At 49.1% G+C, this 15,165-nt stretch overlaps 1 protein-coding gene across 4 annotated transcripts in view; it reads left to right on the forward strand.

Annotated features, from left to right (window-relative positions):
* The first annotated feature begins 14,157 nt into the window (after positions 1-14,157).
* Positions 14,158-15,165, forward strand: part of ACTN1 (actinin alpha 1) — a 98,321-nt gene continuing 97,313 nt past the window's right edge. For 3 of the 4 annotated variants that reach the window (XM_060004349.1, XM_060004346.1, XM_060004348.1), the window contains exon 1: positions 14,158-14,651. In XM_060004349.1, coding sequence (XP_059860332.1) covers positions 14,547-14,651 — 105 coding nt within the window. In that variant the 5' untranslated portion in view covers positions 14,158-14,546. The remainder of the gene's footprint in view (positions 14,652-15,165) is intronic. The other variant, XM_060004347.1, reaches the window with a different exon arrangement.

Here is a 15,165-nt window from a genome sequence, read left to right on the forward strand (position 1 = left end):
AGTGGTTAAGACTCTGCGTTTCCACTTCAGGGGCACGGGTTTGATCCCTGGTTGGGGAACTAAGATCTCACATGCAGTGTGGCGTGGGCCAAAAAAAACCAAAAAGCGTATGTTTTATATAACCTGTAGCTGGGGACATGAGGATGGGTTGCCCTCCTGCCCTGGCACTGAGACTGATAGGAATAACAGGCCTGAAGGAGCCAAGGCAGGGATTGTCTCCACTGTGGCTCCCCAGGGGAGAGTCCACCGACTCGCCAGGGCCTAGCCTCAGTCCCTCTCCCTGTAACCCTATATTTAAGCTTCTCTAGATGTCTCTTTTTCTTAAGCCCCAGATGCTGTGTTCCTGGCTCTCCATTACCCTTCTGCCACTAACAGAAATATTTATCTGGTTGTTACTCCCCTTACCTTTCCCTTCCATGGCTGTCCCTACCCCCTTCCCTCAGCTCCAGGACACACTTTACCTAGAAAGCAACAGGAGGGAATTTCAGGCCAAGAAAAAGGCACAGTTGTAGCGATTAACTCAATTGACTACCATCTATACACATGGATACAAATATATTGATTCCACAGATGCAAGTTCATTTTGTCCATCCTCAACATAACCTTGCGTGACAGATAATTTTAAGGGTCAACTTGACTGGGCCACAGGTGCCCAGATATTTTGTCAAACATTATTCTGGAGGTGTCTGTGAGGGTGTTTTTAGACGAGATTAGCATTTAAAGCAGTAGACGGAGTGGAGCAGGTTGCCCTCTTTAATGTGAGTGGGCCTCATCCAATCAGTCGAAGGCCTAAATAGAACAAAAAAGCCTGACCGTCCTCTGAGTAAGAGAGAATTCTTCCTGCCTGATGGCCTTCAAACTGGGATGTTGGCTTTTTTTCTGCCCTTGGATTCAAACTGAAACATCAGCCTTTCCTGGGTCCTGAGCTGCTGGCCTTCAGATCTTGGGACTCGCTCACCTCCTTAATCACATGAGCCAATTCCTTATAATAAGCTTCTTTTTCTATTTATATACATCCCACTGGTTCTGTTTCTCTGGAGAACCCTGACTAATCATCATCTTGCCTCAGAGACATTGCCAATATCCCCATTTTGCAGATGGAGAAAATGTTTCAGAGTCAGGCCACCATCACCCACTCTGATGTGCGCTGCCCTGCCCTCTCTGGATCCTGCGCACTCCAGCTCTGCTCGCCTCCTTCCCTCCTTCCTCCCCATGTCTCTGTCCCTTCTGCAGCTCATCTTGTCCATGTGGCAGCTCCATCTCCATCCCCCTTCCCCATCTGGGCCAGCATGTACCTTGATCTAAGAGCTGTGATTCTCTCCCTGGTTCATTAGAGGGAGTTGGACAAATCGATATTTATGGGGGAGTTAAATACACACACTGGCCTTCCCTGATTCTGCAGTCACTTCTTTTTTTGAACACTTGAAACTATCTCAGAACCCACATTATTGCTTTGGTTGTCCATCCACACCATTGTTTTGTAGAGAAGGCTGTATTTGCTGGAGACCCTGTCTCTCTAATCTCCATTTCTTTCCCTACCATTTTGCACATTCCTTTCTCACTCCAGATAGTCTCCTTCTGCCTGCAGGTCTACTTCCAAAATAATTCAAGGAAAGGTGTTTGACTGGCTCACACATTTTGACCTGCTGTGGTTCCCAAAATATTTTGGAGAGATCTAGGGGGTAGGTTAGCTTCTTCTTGGCCATAGGCTGGGTAGTTTTGGTGTGATGGCAAATGTATTCTGACTTTCAGATGGTAGAAAGAAAGGAAAGGAGGAAGAACAAAGGAAAGGAAAGAAAATAAGAAAGACACCTATAGCAACGCCCAACAGCTAAGTTTATATGAACGTAACCATAATAATTCTCTAAGGACAGCTTGTACTTTACCTTGGGCCAGCCAGGAGCAGGGGCACCAACAACCACAGTGAGCCATATACCAGGTTTAAGATTATATTTACCCAGGTTCTTTTTCCATCCTAAGTATTTGAAAACACTTCAACACTTTCAGTGTTAATAATTCTTCCTTCTGAGCATCTAGAGAAACAGGTCAGTGAAGGGACTTACTCAGTATGATGGAGCAAGTGGGAGACAGGAAGATCTTTGAGGTCTGGACATTGTCCCTTATGAGGCTTCTCCTCCAGGCTGGAACCTGGGAACATGGTCTTAAGCTGGAGCCAAAATAGAGTTAGAGAGAATGTGGAGGAGGGCTTCCCAGAAGGCAGAGCCTGGGGGAGGGACTTGAAGAAAAGGCTAGTGGGAGGCTGCCAGGCAGGTCAGGAGGTCATGATTCCCAGAGTCCTCCAGCCCTCTGGTTGAAGAACCACTTTGCTGTGAATTATTACCCCGGCTCTTGTTTGTGTCTGTATAAGAGCCATAACAGTGGATGCCACAAAGGTCAACCCTGGGGCTCTTGCTGCGCCAATGCATTTAGTAGGGGTTGGGGTTGGAGATGAGTTGATGAAGTTGCCGTTGATCCAAACACGGTTTGGCTAGCCAAGGCGGTGTGAAGCCTGTGAGAAACTCCAGATGGAATTCATGTCCTCTGGGGTCCCAGGCAAGGATGGCAGCTAAAATTTAACTTGAACACATTCAAGGTAAGGCACATGGGGTGGAAGCTCATCTCAGCTTCTCACATGAGACGGAGGACTCTGAGTGGAGTGCCGAGAAGCTGGGGTGACCCACAGGGAGTGGGCACTCACTCAGTCCAGGCCAGAGGCCCACCTTGGTCACCAGAGCAAGCAGCGTGCCAGTTGTAGAGGAGCCCTGGGCCCTGGCCTCCTGAGGAGCTGCTGGACCCCACAAGGGTCTGGGCTGCCCCTTTCTGTGTGGGGTCATCTCACATCCCACCTGGCATTACTTGGTGGGATCTTAGCACTTCCCCTTCATGTGACATTAGAAAAGGAGGCCCCAAGGGGTGGAAAGACCGACCCAAAGTCACCCAGCTGAATGGAAGCTGAGCCAGTACCAGAAACCGACCCTTGGCTTCCAGTTGGATTATTTCCACTTTTCTTGTCTGTGGGTCCCCGACCCCTCCAACCCCCATTCAACCAGAGGCAGGTAAACAGCAGCCCCCCCAGCTCCCAGCTGGAGATGGTGGGGGATGGGCACCTGGGGCCACCCGGTTCTCATTTGCTCCTTCACCCCAGTTGTGCCTTCCAATGAGTGCACATCGAGCCCTTGCTATGCCTCGTGCACCATTACATGTAAGGGCAGGAAATCTAGAGTCAGACCTTGACCATTTAATTCCTCTGAGGCTTGATTTCCTCATCTGGAAAATGGACAACATTAATCCCTGTGTCTAACACATGCGGTGAAATGCTCTATGAAGGGCAGCTATACAAGACAGGGGGTCCAGCCCCCAAGAAGTTCATGGTCCTCAGGGGAGCCAGATTCACCTATAACTATACCCAGGGTGTATGAACATGGTGGTTTAGGAGCAAAGGAAGGAATAACTAACTAACTAACTAACTAACTAACTAACTATCTAGGGTATACCAGTATTTGTCCTGCCACTTACCAACTGGATGACCATAAACACATTTCTCATCCTCTCTGGAGGAACCTGAATCTTCTTATGTGTAAAACGGGATAACAGAAATAGCACATAAATTCAGGGTTATGGATTTAAGAATTGGACATAACAAATATGAAGTACCTGACACTCAATAGACATCAATATAGTAGTATCATCATTTTTGAGGGTGAGGTCAGAGAAATCTTCACAGAAGAGGTGACATCTGAGTTGAGTTTGAGAGATGAGCAGAGATCTACGGGGAGAAGTTTGAACAGCATGGACGAAGGCATGGACACGTGGAAATATGGCTTATTCAGAGGAGAGCAAGCAGCTTGGAGATTCTGAAGCAGGGAGTTTGTGGGAGAGTGGGAGTGAGGACACAGGGACCAGGCCATGGTGGGCTTTGTGCCTGATGTAAAGAATTTTGGACTTTTGGATAATGAGGGCCATTGGAGGTTTTTGAGCTTAGGCAGGACAGGATCAAGTTGGCATTTATAAGATAAGGTTTGTTGCCACTTTCTTGGCTACTGGTTTTTTGTTTGTTTGTTTTACCACAAGCCACATTATAACACCACTAATACAATAGTACTAAATTCCTGAATATCTATCAATCAGAAGTCTATTGGTTTCAAGTGACAGAATACCAAACTCAAACCAGGTGTGGTGGTTTTAAAATATGTTCACAAATTCTTTGGTCTTCATGCCTTCAAGAGGTAGAGACTGATTCCCTCCCTTTGATTGTAGGCTGGACTCAGTAACTCACTTCTAACAAATAGAGCAAGTGGAAGTGACAATGTGCACTTCAGAGTCGAGGTCATAAAAGGCCCCCCTCACTTGCTCTTTTGGATGACTCATTCCAGAGGAAGTCAGCTGCCATGTTGTAAGGACACTCAATCAGCCTACAGAGAGCTCAATGACCAGGAAATGAGGCCTCCTGCCAACAGCCACATGGGTGAACCATCATGAAAGCCCAGTCAGGCCTTCAGGGTCCTTGCGATCATCCAGACTGAGATCCAGGGAGAGACACTGAGCCAGGATCATTCAGCTTACACCACTCCCAAACCTTGACCTACAGAAATAGTGAGATAGTTAATGTTTGCTCTTTTCAGCCACTAAGTTTTGCAGTACTTTATTATGCATCAATAAATAACTAATCTGATATACCAGCTTAAGCAAATAAAAATAAAATAAATTTTAAAAACTAAAAAAAATAAAAAAGATAGGAGAGAACGAGAACACGACACCAGAGTTAGATTAACAAAAATCCTTTAAAAAGGAAACATATTAAGAAATAAATGAAAACATGTGACTATAGATGCAACAAAAACCCTGTAATTTTTCCATGGGTAAAAGTGTATAAAGTCTTTAAGACAATCTTACTGAATTTATCTGCCGTATCCTATAGTGTTCTGGTTTTATTCTCAAATATTAAAATGAATAACACACCAACTTTAAAAACTTAATAAATTGATGCACATAACTGAGAATTCCAGAAGTGGTACAACTTCATGCAGGGACTCAAAAGATGTCACCAGGACTCAGTTTTTCTTCACCTCTTAGAACTGTCTTCCTCTGCCCTGGCTTTTTCCCTTAGATTCCATGTGGTAGCTCCTGAAAGCTCCAGGCTGCTATCATCCTTACTGCTGGGATCTCCAGGGGAAGAGACCGTGAGCCTCTCTCCCAGGAGTGCCAGCAAGAGTCTCATTGCGTGTCATTCATTCTGACTGGGTCCCCGTGCGCAGTCCTAAACCAATCGTTGTGATTGATTGGCCAGGCCCATCATTGCCCAGCCCTGGTGTTTAGGGGTGGGGTCAACTCTACCTGCAGCGCAGGGACTGGGGTAGGGGAAGTGCCTCCCTAGAGGAAAGTCAAGGTACAGTTGCCAGAAGAGGAAATGGTTTCTGGACAGTGAAACAATGAATATCTATTATACCCACATTCGCCCTGTACTTTTCCATATGGGTCTCATGTGCATTATTCCACACTAGCCTCCTGGCTGTTCCTCAAATGCTTTTCCTCCTTCATGTCACTTAGGTCTTAAATGTTCCCTACTCAATGAAACCTTCCCCGAATACCCCATTTAAAAAAGTAATCTCCCTTTGCTTCTCTTCTGTGATATTGTGATTTATAATAAGAAACATATATTTTCTCTTTGTCCTGTTTATGGCACAGAGCTCCTAAAACCCTCAAAATTTCCTAAGTGGTAAGAGCAATAAAGATGTCTTGAAATTCATGACAAACCCCTTTCAACCACATCAGAGTTTATGTTAATGAGATGACTTTTGGAAAGCACCTAAGGATGGGGGCTGGTTGCCAGGGGAACCGACTGTGTTATTGGAGGGTTGGAACTTTCAGCCCCACTCCTGAGACCTCCAGGGAAATGAGAGCAGTTGGAGGTTGAATCAGTCACCAGTGGCCAATGATTTAATCAATCATGCCTATGTAATGAAGCCTCCATAAAAACCCCACAAGGACAGGGTTGGGGTTGGAGGGTGTTTCCAGAGAGTTTCTGGGTTGGTGAACACACGGTGACTTGGGGAGATGGTGTGCCCAGAGAGGACATAAAAACTCCACCCCGGGACTTCCCTGGTGGTCCAGTGGTTAAGAATCTGCCTTGCAATACAGGGAGTGCACGTTCAATCCCTGGTCAGGAAACTAAGATCCCACATGCCACACAGCACAGCCAAAAAACCAAAACCAAAAACAAAGCACCACATCTTGCCCTATGCCATTCCTCCATCTGGTTCTTCCTGAATTATATCCTTTTATAATAAACCGGTAATCTAGTAAGTAAAATGTTTCTCTGAGTTCTCTGAGCCACTCTAGCAAATTAATCAAACCCAGGGAGGCGGACGTGAGAACCTCAGACTATAGCTGGTGGGTCAGAAGCACAGGTGGCAACCCTGCCTGTCGATTGGCATTTGAAGTCCCATAGACTGAGGCTTGACCTGTGAGATCTGACACTGTCTCCAGGTAGATGGTGTCAGAACTGAGTTAAATTATGTGTAGGACGCCCAGCTGGTGGTGAAGAATTGCATGGTGTTGTTGGAAAACCCACACCCTCTATTCCCCTTCCCTGCTTAATTTTTTCCTGAATACTATCATATTATTTTCCTCATTTATCTTACTCTCGGTCTCTCCCATTGGAATGTGATTCCATAGGGCAGGGATTTTTGTCTCTTCTGGTCTCTGCTATACCCTCTGCGTCTAGAACTGTTTCTGGCCCAGAGTAGGTACTCAATACATAATGGTTGGATAAATGAATGATTTTTCACAGCCATCCTGGGAAGTAGGTGGGATGAAGGTGATTCACCTTCTGTTAGAGGTAAGGACATTGAAACCTGAGAGAAGGCTCCCGTTGGCAAAAGATTAAAAAGAATTTTTAAAACTTTAATTGTGGAGTGCTAATGAGAAAACAGCAGAGGAGAACTTAGTGCATGACAGTGTGTTCCTACCCAATGAAGGTTAAATGATGCCCTGATGTGGTGGTTCAAATAGAGAAAGTAATAGGAGAATTGAGTCATCGCCTGGCGCGTGGTGATACAGGTATCCTGAATGCGAAAGAAGCACCTCCTCTACCACAGTCAGAACTCACATCATGCTGGGGGTTGTAGTTTAATTTCAGCAAATGGCAACAGTCACATTTAAATTAATATGGCTTGTTTGAGTCTTACTGGTTTTATAGTTTCTGTTAAATACAATTTGTAAGCTTGTTTTGATTTTATCTCAATCGTCAACCTTACGAAGTTTGTGCCTAGGACTTCCCTGGTGGTCCAGTGGTTAAGACTCTGCGCTTCCACTGCAGGGGCGCGAGTTCCATCCCTGGTTGGGGAAGTTCTGCATGCGGTGTGATGTGGCCAAAAAGAAAAGAGTTTGTGCCTAGTTTTATGTTTGTGCACGTTTAAGGAACATTAAAACAAAAATTAAGTAACTTTGTGAAAATTTGTATCCTTTATAAAGGAATTGAGTACTCCAGATTGAGAAACACTGTTTCCAAAGACTCAAACCCTCTTGTCGTTGGAGATCTGAAGGAGGAGCCTAAGGAGGATATTCTTAGAACAGAGCTCAGAGCTTAAAGACCAGGCGGTGAGTCCAGCTCTCTCAATTTGCAGGTGAATAAACTGAGGAGCTCATGTCTTCTGATACCCTCACCCGCTCCTGTGCCCAGTTAAGGACACCTGCTTCCAAAAGGCTATCCCTTTATTTCCATGGAGTGACCTTAGAAGGTCTCTAGGGTTGAGCTTCTGTGGAAGACCAGTGGGACCCAGTTGCTAAGGGGGGGAAGCTGGGGTTGATCAGACTCCCATGGAACTCACTCCCTTGCCACCTCCCAAGGGGGTGGAGGTTGGGGTATACTACTCACCAGGAACTTCTCAGCTGTCATTTGGGTGTTTTGCTCCAGTATTTGCTGGGAACTAGAGGTAGCTGGGGGAGAGCTCCCCGCTCTCTTTGGAGGGCTCAGGTTGGGCAGTCACCAGGCACGACTACCTCCTGCTCACAGAGTTGACCTCAGGGTGGCTATCTGAGGGGGAGGTTTCTGAGGCTTCTGCTTGGATTGACCCCTGGACTTTGGGGGAGAGATATATGCAGAAAAGATGGAAAAGAGGGTATCAGACAGGCCAGGTGTTCCATCACCTGAGGTCTAAGACCTGAGAGCTGGGCAGAGCATGAGAACCAAAGAAAGTTTTCTGCCTGCTCCAGGCCAGTCTTTTAGTAAAGATTCTGCAGGAGGGACACTGTTGATTGTCTTCTTTCCTCCCCTGATGGGCCTGTGGTGGGAGGGGCAGGAACTGGTACCGGTGGCTGAGGACTTAGGCCTGAGGTCTGAGAGCTGCTGGCTGGGGCGCGGGAGGATGATGGCCTAGTCACTTTCTCCAGCACTGGTTTCTTGGGAGGTCGGGGGACTGGTGAAATGCTTACATGGACTATGGCAGAAGACTGGCTTCCCAGAGCCTCCCACAGGTTGATGGGGGAAAAGGAGGCACAGAGATGGCATTTGACTCGGGCCATTTTTCTTTCAGCAAAGATTGAACTGGAGCACCTTTTGTGTGCTAGGCCCTGTAGTAGGCTATGTGGGGGCCAGTAGAGGGGTAAGACTGCATAGGAACAGTAGGAGATGAAATGTGGACAAAGGACTACAATAAAGCAACAAATGCTGTCTCAGTTACAAAGGGTGTCCTGTGGGAGCTCAGGGGAAAGTGAGTTAATGAATTAGGTTGCTATTGGGACTGGAAAAAACTGGGGCCTCTCACCTTCTGAGCTAGAAACCCAAGAAACCATAGTGATTTCCCCTCTTCTTCTAGCTTCTACAAATACAACCACGTCCTTAGCTCTTAGGAAGAGCCCATAAGGAGCCCTAGGCTGTAAGGTCAGATGTTCAGGACACAATGAAGGAAACCCCCAGATCTCTGGGCTTTTAGTTTCCAGAATCTTGCAGATCCTACATGTCTGTGTTTCCCCACAGGACCTCGTGTGGTCAATTACTCATGGCGGGGTAAGAAGAAGGGCCTGAGGAGCATTGGAGTGGCTGTGGCACTCTGCATTGTTTATGTCCCTGCATATGTCAATCCAGTTCATTTTTACCCTCAGACTGTGCCGTCAGTAACTATCCGTTGGATGGATGAATTCTAGGGGAGGAAGCCCATGGTTTGGTCCCAGCTAGACCTGGAGGTTTGGGAGGACCAGGGCTCTTCTTTGAGTCTCCTAGTATTCTGCCTGGCACAAAGCAGGTGCTTGGTAAGTACTCCCAGAACTCAAAGACATCATAATTCCTCCCTCTTTCTAAGGGAAGCTGGGTCATCTATTCCAGAGGTAGGTTCTTTCAGCAGCAAAGCACTTCTGGCTTTCTGGGTGATTCATCACCCCCTGGATTGGGGCTGCCTGGAGTGCTGGTAATGGACTGGGCTAGCGTCCCAGAACCTGCTGCTGTTGAGCCGGGAGTTCCATTCTTTGAGCAGCTCCAGAGAAAGCCCCAGCTGGTGGAAAGGACCTGAGTATTCGCTTCCCGGCCACTGACTTGAGCAGACACCTTCAGTCTTGATTCACACCCACTGGCCTGTAGAATGGCAAGACCTCTGCCCACAATCTTGGTTCCTTTGTCATCGCATCCAGAGAAATCCAAAGGATGGATGGAAAAGGGGCAAGAAAGGCTGAGCCTCTGGGAAGAAAGGAGTCAGGGTGGTTCCCCAGATGAACCCTCTCATTTTCCTTTATGATCTTATCTTACTTGGGCTGCCCATGTGACCCTGGGGATTTTTTTTTTTTGGAGCTGTTTTTCTTAACCTTCTTTTATTGAAAAGTCATAATGGACCTGCTCCAATGGAAACCAAAACAGCTCCCATCAGGGGCCAAACAGCCTCCCCACACAAGCATTCATGGATTTACTAAGCATCTATTACCTATTTTAAGAGAGACAGGACCACATCTTTCTTGTTTGCTCTTGTATCTTTACTCTCCAGCCCAGTGCTGTGCATAGAGCAGTTGCTTGATAAATATTTGTTGAATGAATGAATGAGTGAATTAAATTTGGGGAAATTAATAAAATATGCATGTCATCTATCTCAAGCAGCTAAAAAAATCAATTGCTATTATCAATGGCAGTGGGAATGACAGTTATTGATTCAAATGGTCAATGAGCATATGAACAGATTAAACCCATAAGAAGAGACCACTACTCACCCATCTTCATGGCTAAAATTTAAAAAAAAAATTTTTTTTTTTTTTTGATAACACCAAGCGGTGGGAGAATGTGGAGCAAGTGAACTTCTCACATCCTGCTGCTTGGAGAGTAAATTGTTACAGCCAGTTTGAAAAACTGGCAATATCCACTAAAATGAAACATGTATCTACTCTATGATGCAACAACTCCCTTCCTAGGTACATATACACCCAAGAGAATTAATGCATATGTTCATCAAAAACACACATAAAGATATAAAACTGTTCATAGCAGCTTTATTCATAGTTTCGAAATGGAAACAAGGCAAATGCATTGACAGGAGATTCGATAAGTTACTTAGCATATGCTTATACAGTGGAATACTACACAGGAGGAAAAAATAGAAAACGAAAAACAAAGAAAAAAATCAACTACTGGTACAAACCACAACATAAACAAATCTCACAGACATTAAACTGAGTGAAAAATCCAGAAACCAAAGTGTGCATACTGTATGAGTCTAAAAACAACTTTTCAGGCCTTCCTTTCCCGGCTTCTCTGCCATATCTGACGTTGCTCCCTTTGAAGCTTCACTCTGGATTTTTGTGACACCATGTTGTCCTGCGCTCCTGCCGACCACTTCCTCTCTTTTCAGGGGTCCTTGTTCTTTACACTTCCTTTCTAAGTCCCGATCCTCTGGGTTCTGCTGGGCGCTCTTCTCAGCAGAAGAGCTCTCTTGGTGCCCATACTATCTGTAGTCAGATGACTTTCAGACACTGTTTCCCCTCAGGTCAGGGCTGTGCCGTCACCTGCTTGCTGGACAGCTGACTCTGGACATTCTCAGAGCACTTCCAGTTCAGTGGGTTCAAACACCATCCATGATTCTGCTCCCAAACCTAAAATTCTTTATCTCAATCGATTGTACTTCCACCATTCACCAGATCCTCTAAACTAGAAATCTACGGCTAAAACACTGGTTCTTAACCTAGGTATGGCTGATATCTTGGGCTGGATCATTCTTTGTTGTAGGGAGACGGTCCTGTCCACTGTGGGATGTTTAGCAGTATCCCTGGCCTTTATCTACTGGATGCTAATAGTAATCCACCAATTGTGACAACCAAAAATGTCTCCAGACATTGCCAGATATCGCGTGCGCGCGCGTGTGTGTAACTATCCCAGGGTTAAAGGCATGGTTTTAGGAGTCACACATAACTTTGGACTAGTTAGCTACCTCTCTGAGCATCAGTCGGTTTTCTCTGTAAGATGGAGACATTCTCACATCACAGGTGGAGCTTAAATAATATAGGTAAAGTGCATGGTCTGTCCCATATCAAACATTTGTTGAGGGAATTCCCTGGCAGTCCAGGGGTTAGGACTCTGCGTTTTCACTGCTGAGGGTGCAGGTTCAATCCCTGGTCGGGGAACTAAGATCCTGCAAGCCGCGTGGCCAAACAAAACATAACAAAAACAACCAAACAAAAACATTTGTTGAGAGCAGCAAAGACTCCTCTCTCTCTCCTGCTTCTCTCTCTCCTGCTCACATCCAAACTCCTAGGTCTCTCAGTTTTATCAAGTATTTCTTGTCTATCCACTCTTCTCCATTCGCTAAATACTCAGTGTTTATGTCCCTCCCAACCAAATTCATATGTTGAAATCCTAACCCCCAATATTATGGTATGAGGAGGATGATTTGGTCACGAGGGCAGAGCCCTCATGAGTGGGATTAGTGCCCTTATAAACGAGACCATAGGGAGCTCCCTGCCCCTTCCACCATGTGAGGCACAGTGAGAAGATGGCTGGTTTTAAACCAGGAAGCATGCTCTCCCCAGACACCAAATCTGATCATGGACTTTCTCCAGCCTCCAAAACTGGGAGAGATAAATGTTCTTGTTTAAATCATGTGATCTACAGTATTCTGTTATAGTAGCCCAAATGCACTAAGACACCATTCCTATCTGGATTATTGCAATCCCTTTGCAACTGGTTGTCACAGCTTCCAGCCAGCCTTATTCCCCTCAGGGCCACACTTCACAAGGCACAGGAGGCCTTCATGTTCTGGCTGCTGCCCACCTCTCCAGCCCCACCTCTTGCCCCTCCTTGCCTTGAGTTTCTAGTCTAGCCAAGCTGAAATGCTAGGCATGCCTTTTATACCATGGTTTCCTGCCCCCATGTATTAGCTCACACTGCTACTTCTGCTGGGAATAACCTCCCACTCTCTTCTTTGTCTGGCTGACTCTTGTTCTTTAAGGCTCATTTCAATTTCACCTCCTCCAAAAGGTGATACCTGGAGCCTCCTTTCCTATGCTGGGCTCAAAGCTTGTCCTCTGTGCCCCACTCTGCACCCCCTGGCCGGGGAACTATCTTTCTCCTTGCAGTATAGTTTTGTTTCTGTGTCTGTCTCTGCAGGGCTGCACAGGGGCAGGGAGTGTGTCTTTTTCATCTCTAGATACTTAACATCCAGCACATCCCCTGACACACGGATGGTACTCAGCAAATATTTGAGTGAATGAATGGATACGGCGCCATCATTACCCTCTATGTCAGGTTTAGAGCCACAGTTTAGAAGTGGATATAAAATAGTCCACAAATCTGCTGTCTCCGTGGTTCTGAAGCACTGCTTCCTCAGCCAGGGACTTGTGGCAGGCACAGTGCTGACCAGTGACACTTGCATAAACGTGCGAGATTGACTAATGATGCAGGGAGCGACAGCACCACCCACATCTGCACTACCCGTATCTGCTTACAACAGCATCAGCTGGCTCTCCTGGGAGTCACAGGCAGTTTCTTCACCTTTTCCATCTGTGGCCTTTCAGGTATCCTAATTCACGGCCCTTTCTAACTTCTCCACTCACCTCTGGACTGACACACTTGCGTTTCTGCAGAAGACCCAGTCATCCCTCAGGGGAACAAATATAGATGAAGCACTACTCTGTGCACAAGCTATCAGAGGCCTTCTTGCTACCCCTCAGAGGAGCCCACCAGGGTGTGAGGACTGCCTCTTCTTGGTGTCCGTCACTGCTGGAGCCCACTGGGTAGACCTCCCTCTTACTAGGCCTGAGGAAGGAAGCCCAGGCAGGCACCAAGAAGTTAAAGGTGTTTCGTCAATCTTGCCCTCCCTCCTTCTCCAATAACAATATGGCTTTGTTTGTCAGGCATAAGATTACAGGGTTGGCCTGTGGAGTCCAGAGAACCTGATAAACCCTTTTTAAGCTCAGCTCTTTGAACCTCAGTTTCTCCATCAGTCAGGGGTGTGTGTTGGAGGGACGTGGCGTAGGTAGGTCACTCGGAATTATCGGGATGCTGCCGAGGTGTATATGAGGGTAGCTCGAGCTCTGCCAGCCCGCGGGGACTCGCAGGGGATCCCGGAAAGCTGAGCGACATAGCCCCTGAGCCCCAGGGCGGGCGGCAAAGGACCCCGCGGCGAGGCGGGAAAGCTGTGTGGCCTCTGAGCGCAGTTGGCTGGCAAGAAACCTGGCTCCGGGAGGGCAGGGGTCTGCGGGGTCGCGCAGGGCGGGGCGGGGCGGCAGAATCAGGAAATTCCCAGGAAATTCCTTTCCATTCCGGCACTTCCCGCCCCCCTTCCTTGGGTGCCGACCTCTCCGGACCCTGGGAAAGAGAAAATGGAATGCTTTTCGGGTTTCCTAGCATCTGTCCTCCAGCTCCTGGCACTCTGGGGTTTGGAGCGCGCGCGGGATCACAGGACGCCGGCGCGCCGGAGTTCGGGGCCTTCGTGTCGGCGGGGAGAGTGTCCAATCCCCCGGCGGCTCCTGGGGCTCCCGAGCGCGCGCCCGCTCGGTCCCCGAGCTCGGGGAGGCGTCCCCCGGCTTCGGTCCCGTTCAGCTTAAGCTGGTGTCACATGAGCCGCGGGGGAGTGGGAACCCGGGGAGTGGGCGGGGGCGTGCGCGCCCGGAGGGGGCCGCCCAGTCCACCTATATGCGCCGCGGCCCGGCTGACGGATGCCAGGAATTCCCAATGAGAGGCGATGGGGGGAAGTTTGGGCAACTCGGCCTGGCCAATGGAGAACCTCGGGAGGGCTCTGCCCCTTCCCCTCGCCCCCGCCCGCCTCTGCTCCCGCAGCGCCAGTGTGTCCGCCTAGCTCAGTGTGCGTGGAGATTAGGTCTGAGCGGCCGCCTGAGGCAGGCAGTCAGCGAGCTCGACCGCCGCCGCCGCCGCCGCCGCCGCCGCCCCTAGCAGCCGCCTTCGCGAGCAGCGCCGCGGCGGAACCGGGCGCAGGGGAGTTAGCCCGGCCCCGCCAGCCCAGCCCAGCTCAGCCCATCCCCGACTCCCTCCCCACGCCGGGGCAGCAAGCCGCAGCAGCCGCCGCCGGGAGAGAAGGTGGAGGAAGAAATCCAGCCCCTAGCACGCGCTCACCATCATGGACCATTATGATTCCCAGCAAACCAATGACTACATGCAGCCCGAGGAGGACTGGGATCGAGACCTGCTCCTGGACCCAGCCTGGGAGAAGCAGCAGAGAAAGGTCAGCAACCGCCCCAGCCCACCGCAGCCCCCAGCCCCGGGCCACTCCGCCCGCAGGGCTCTGGGCTCCCGGCTGCGAACCGGTTCCAGGCGCGCACGAGCGGGGGCGGGGGATGCGCGGCCGCAGCGAGGAGGGGTGTTGGGTTACAGGCGCGGGGCGGAAGGGGGAGCGCCCGGGTCCCAGAGCCCGCGAACGCCGAGGCCAAGCGCGGGGAGGTGGGGCCGCGGGCGGGCAGGTCGCGTTGGGGCGGGCTATCCAGGCCACCCGGCTATACAATCGCACCAGCCCCGGGAGGGCAAGGCGCAGGGGCGGTGCTCGGGAGGCTGGGGCTGAGTCCCCGGCTCGGTGGCTGTTAGCTCCGGATCGATTTTCCCTTCCCTTCCCCGCCCCTTGACCGCCTTTCCGTATGGCGTGCGGTGGCAGCGCGCTTCCTGGGTCGCCTTGGTACCTGGAGGGGACATGCCGCACGGGTCCTCCCAGCCCCTGCCCGCAGGCCGAGGGGGAAGCGGGCGCC

Source organism: Delphinus delphis, chromosome 2 (genome assembly GCF_949987515.2).
Source record: "Delphinus delphis chromosome 2, mDelDel1.2, whole genome shotgun sequence".
NCBI lineage: Eukaryota > Metazoa > Chordata > Mammalia > Artiodactyla > Delphinidae > Delphinus > Delphinus delphis.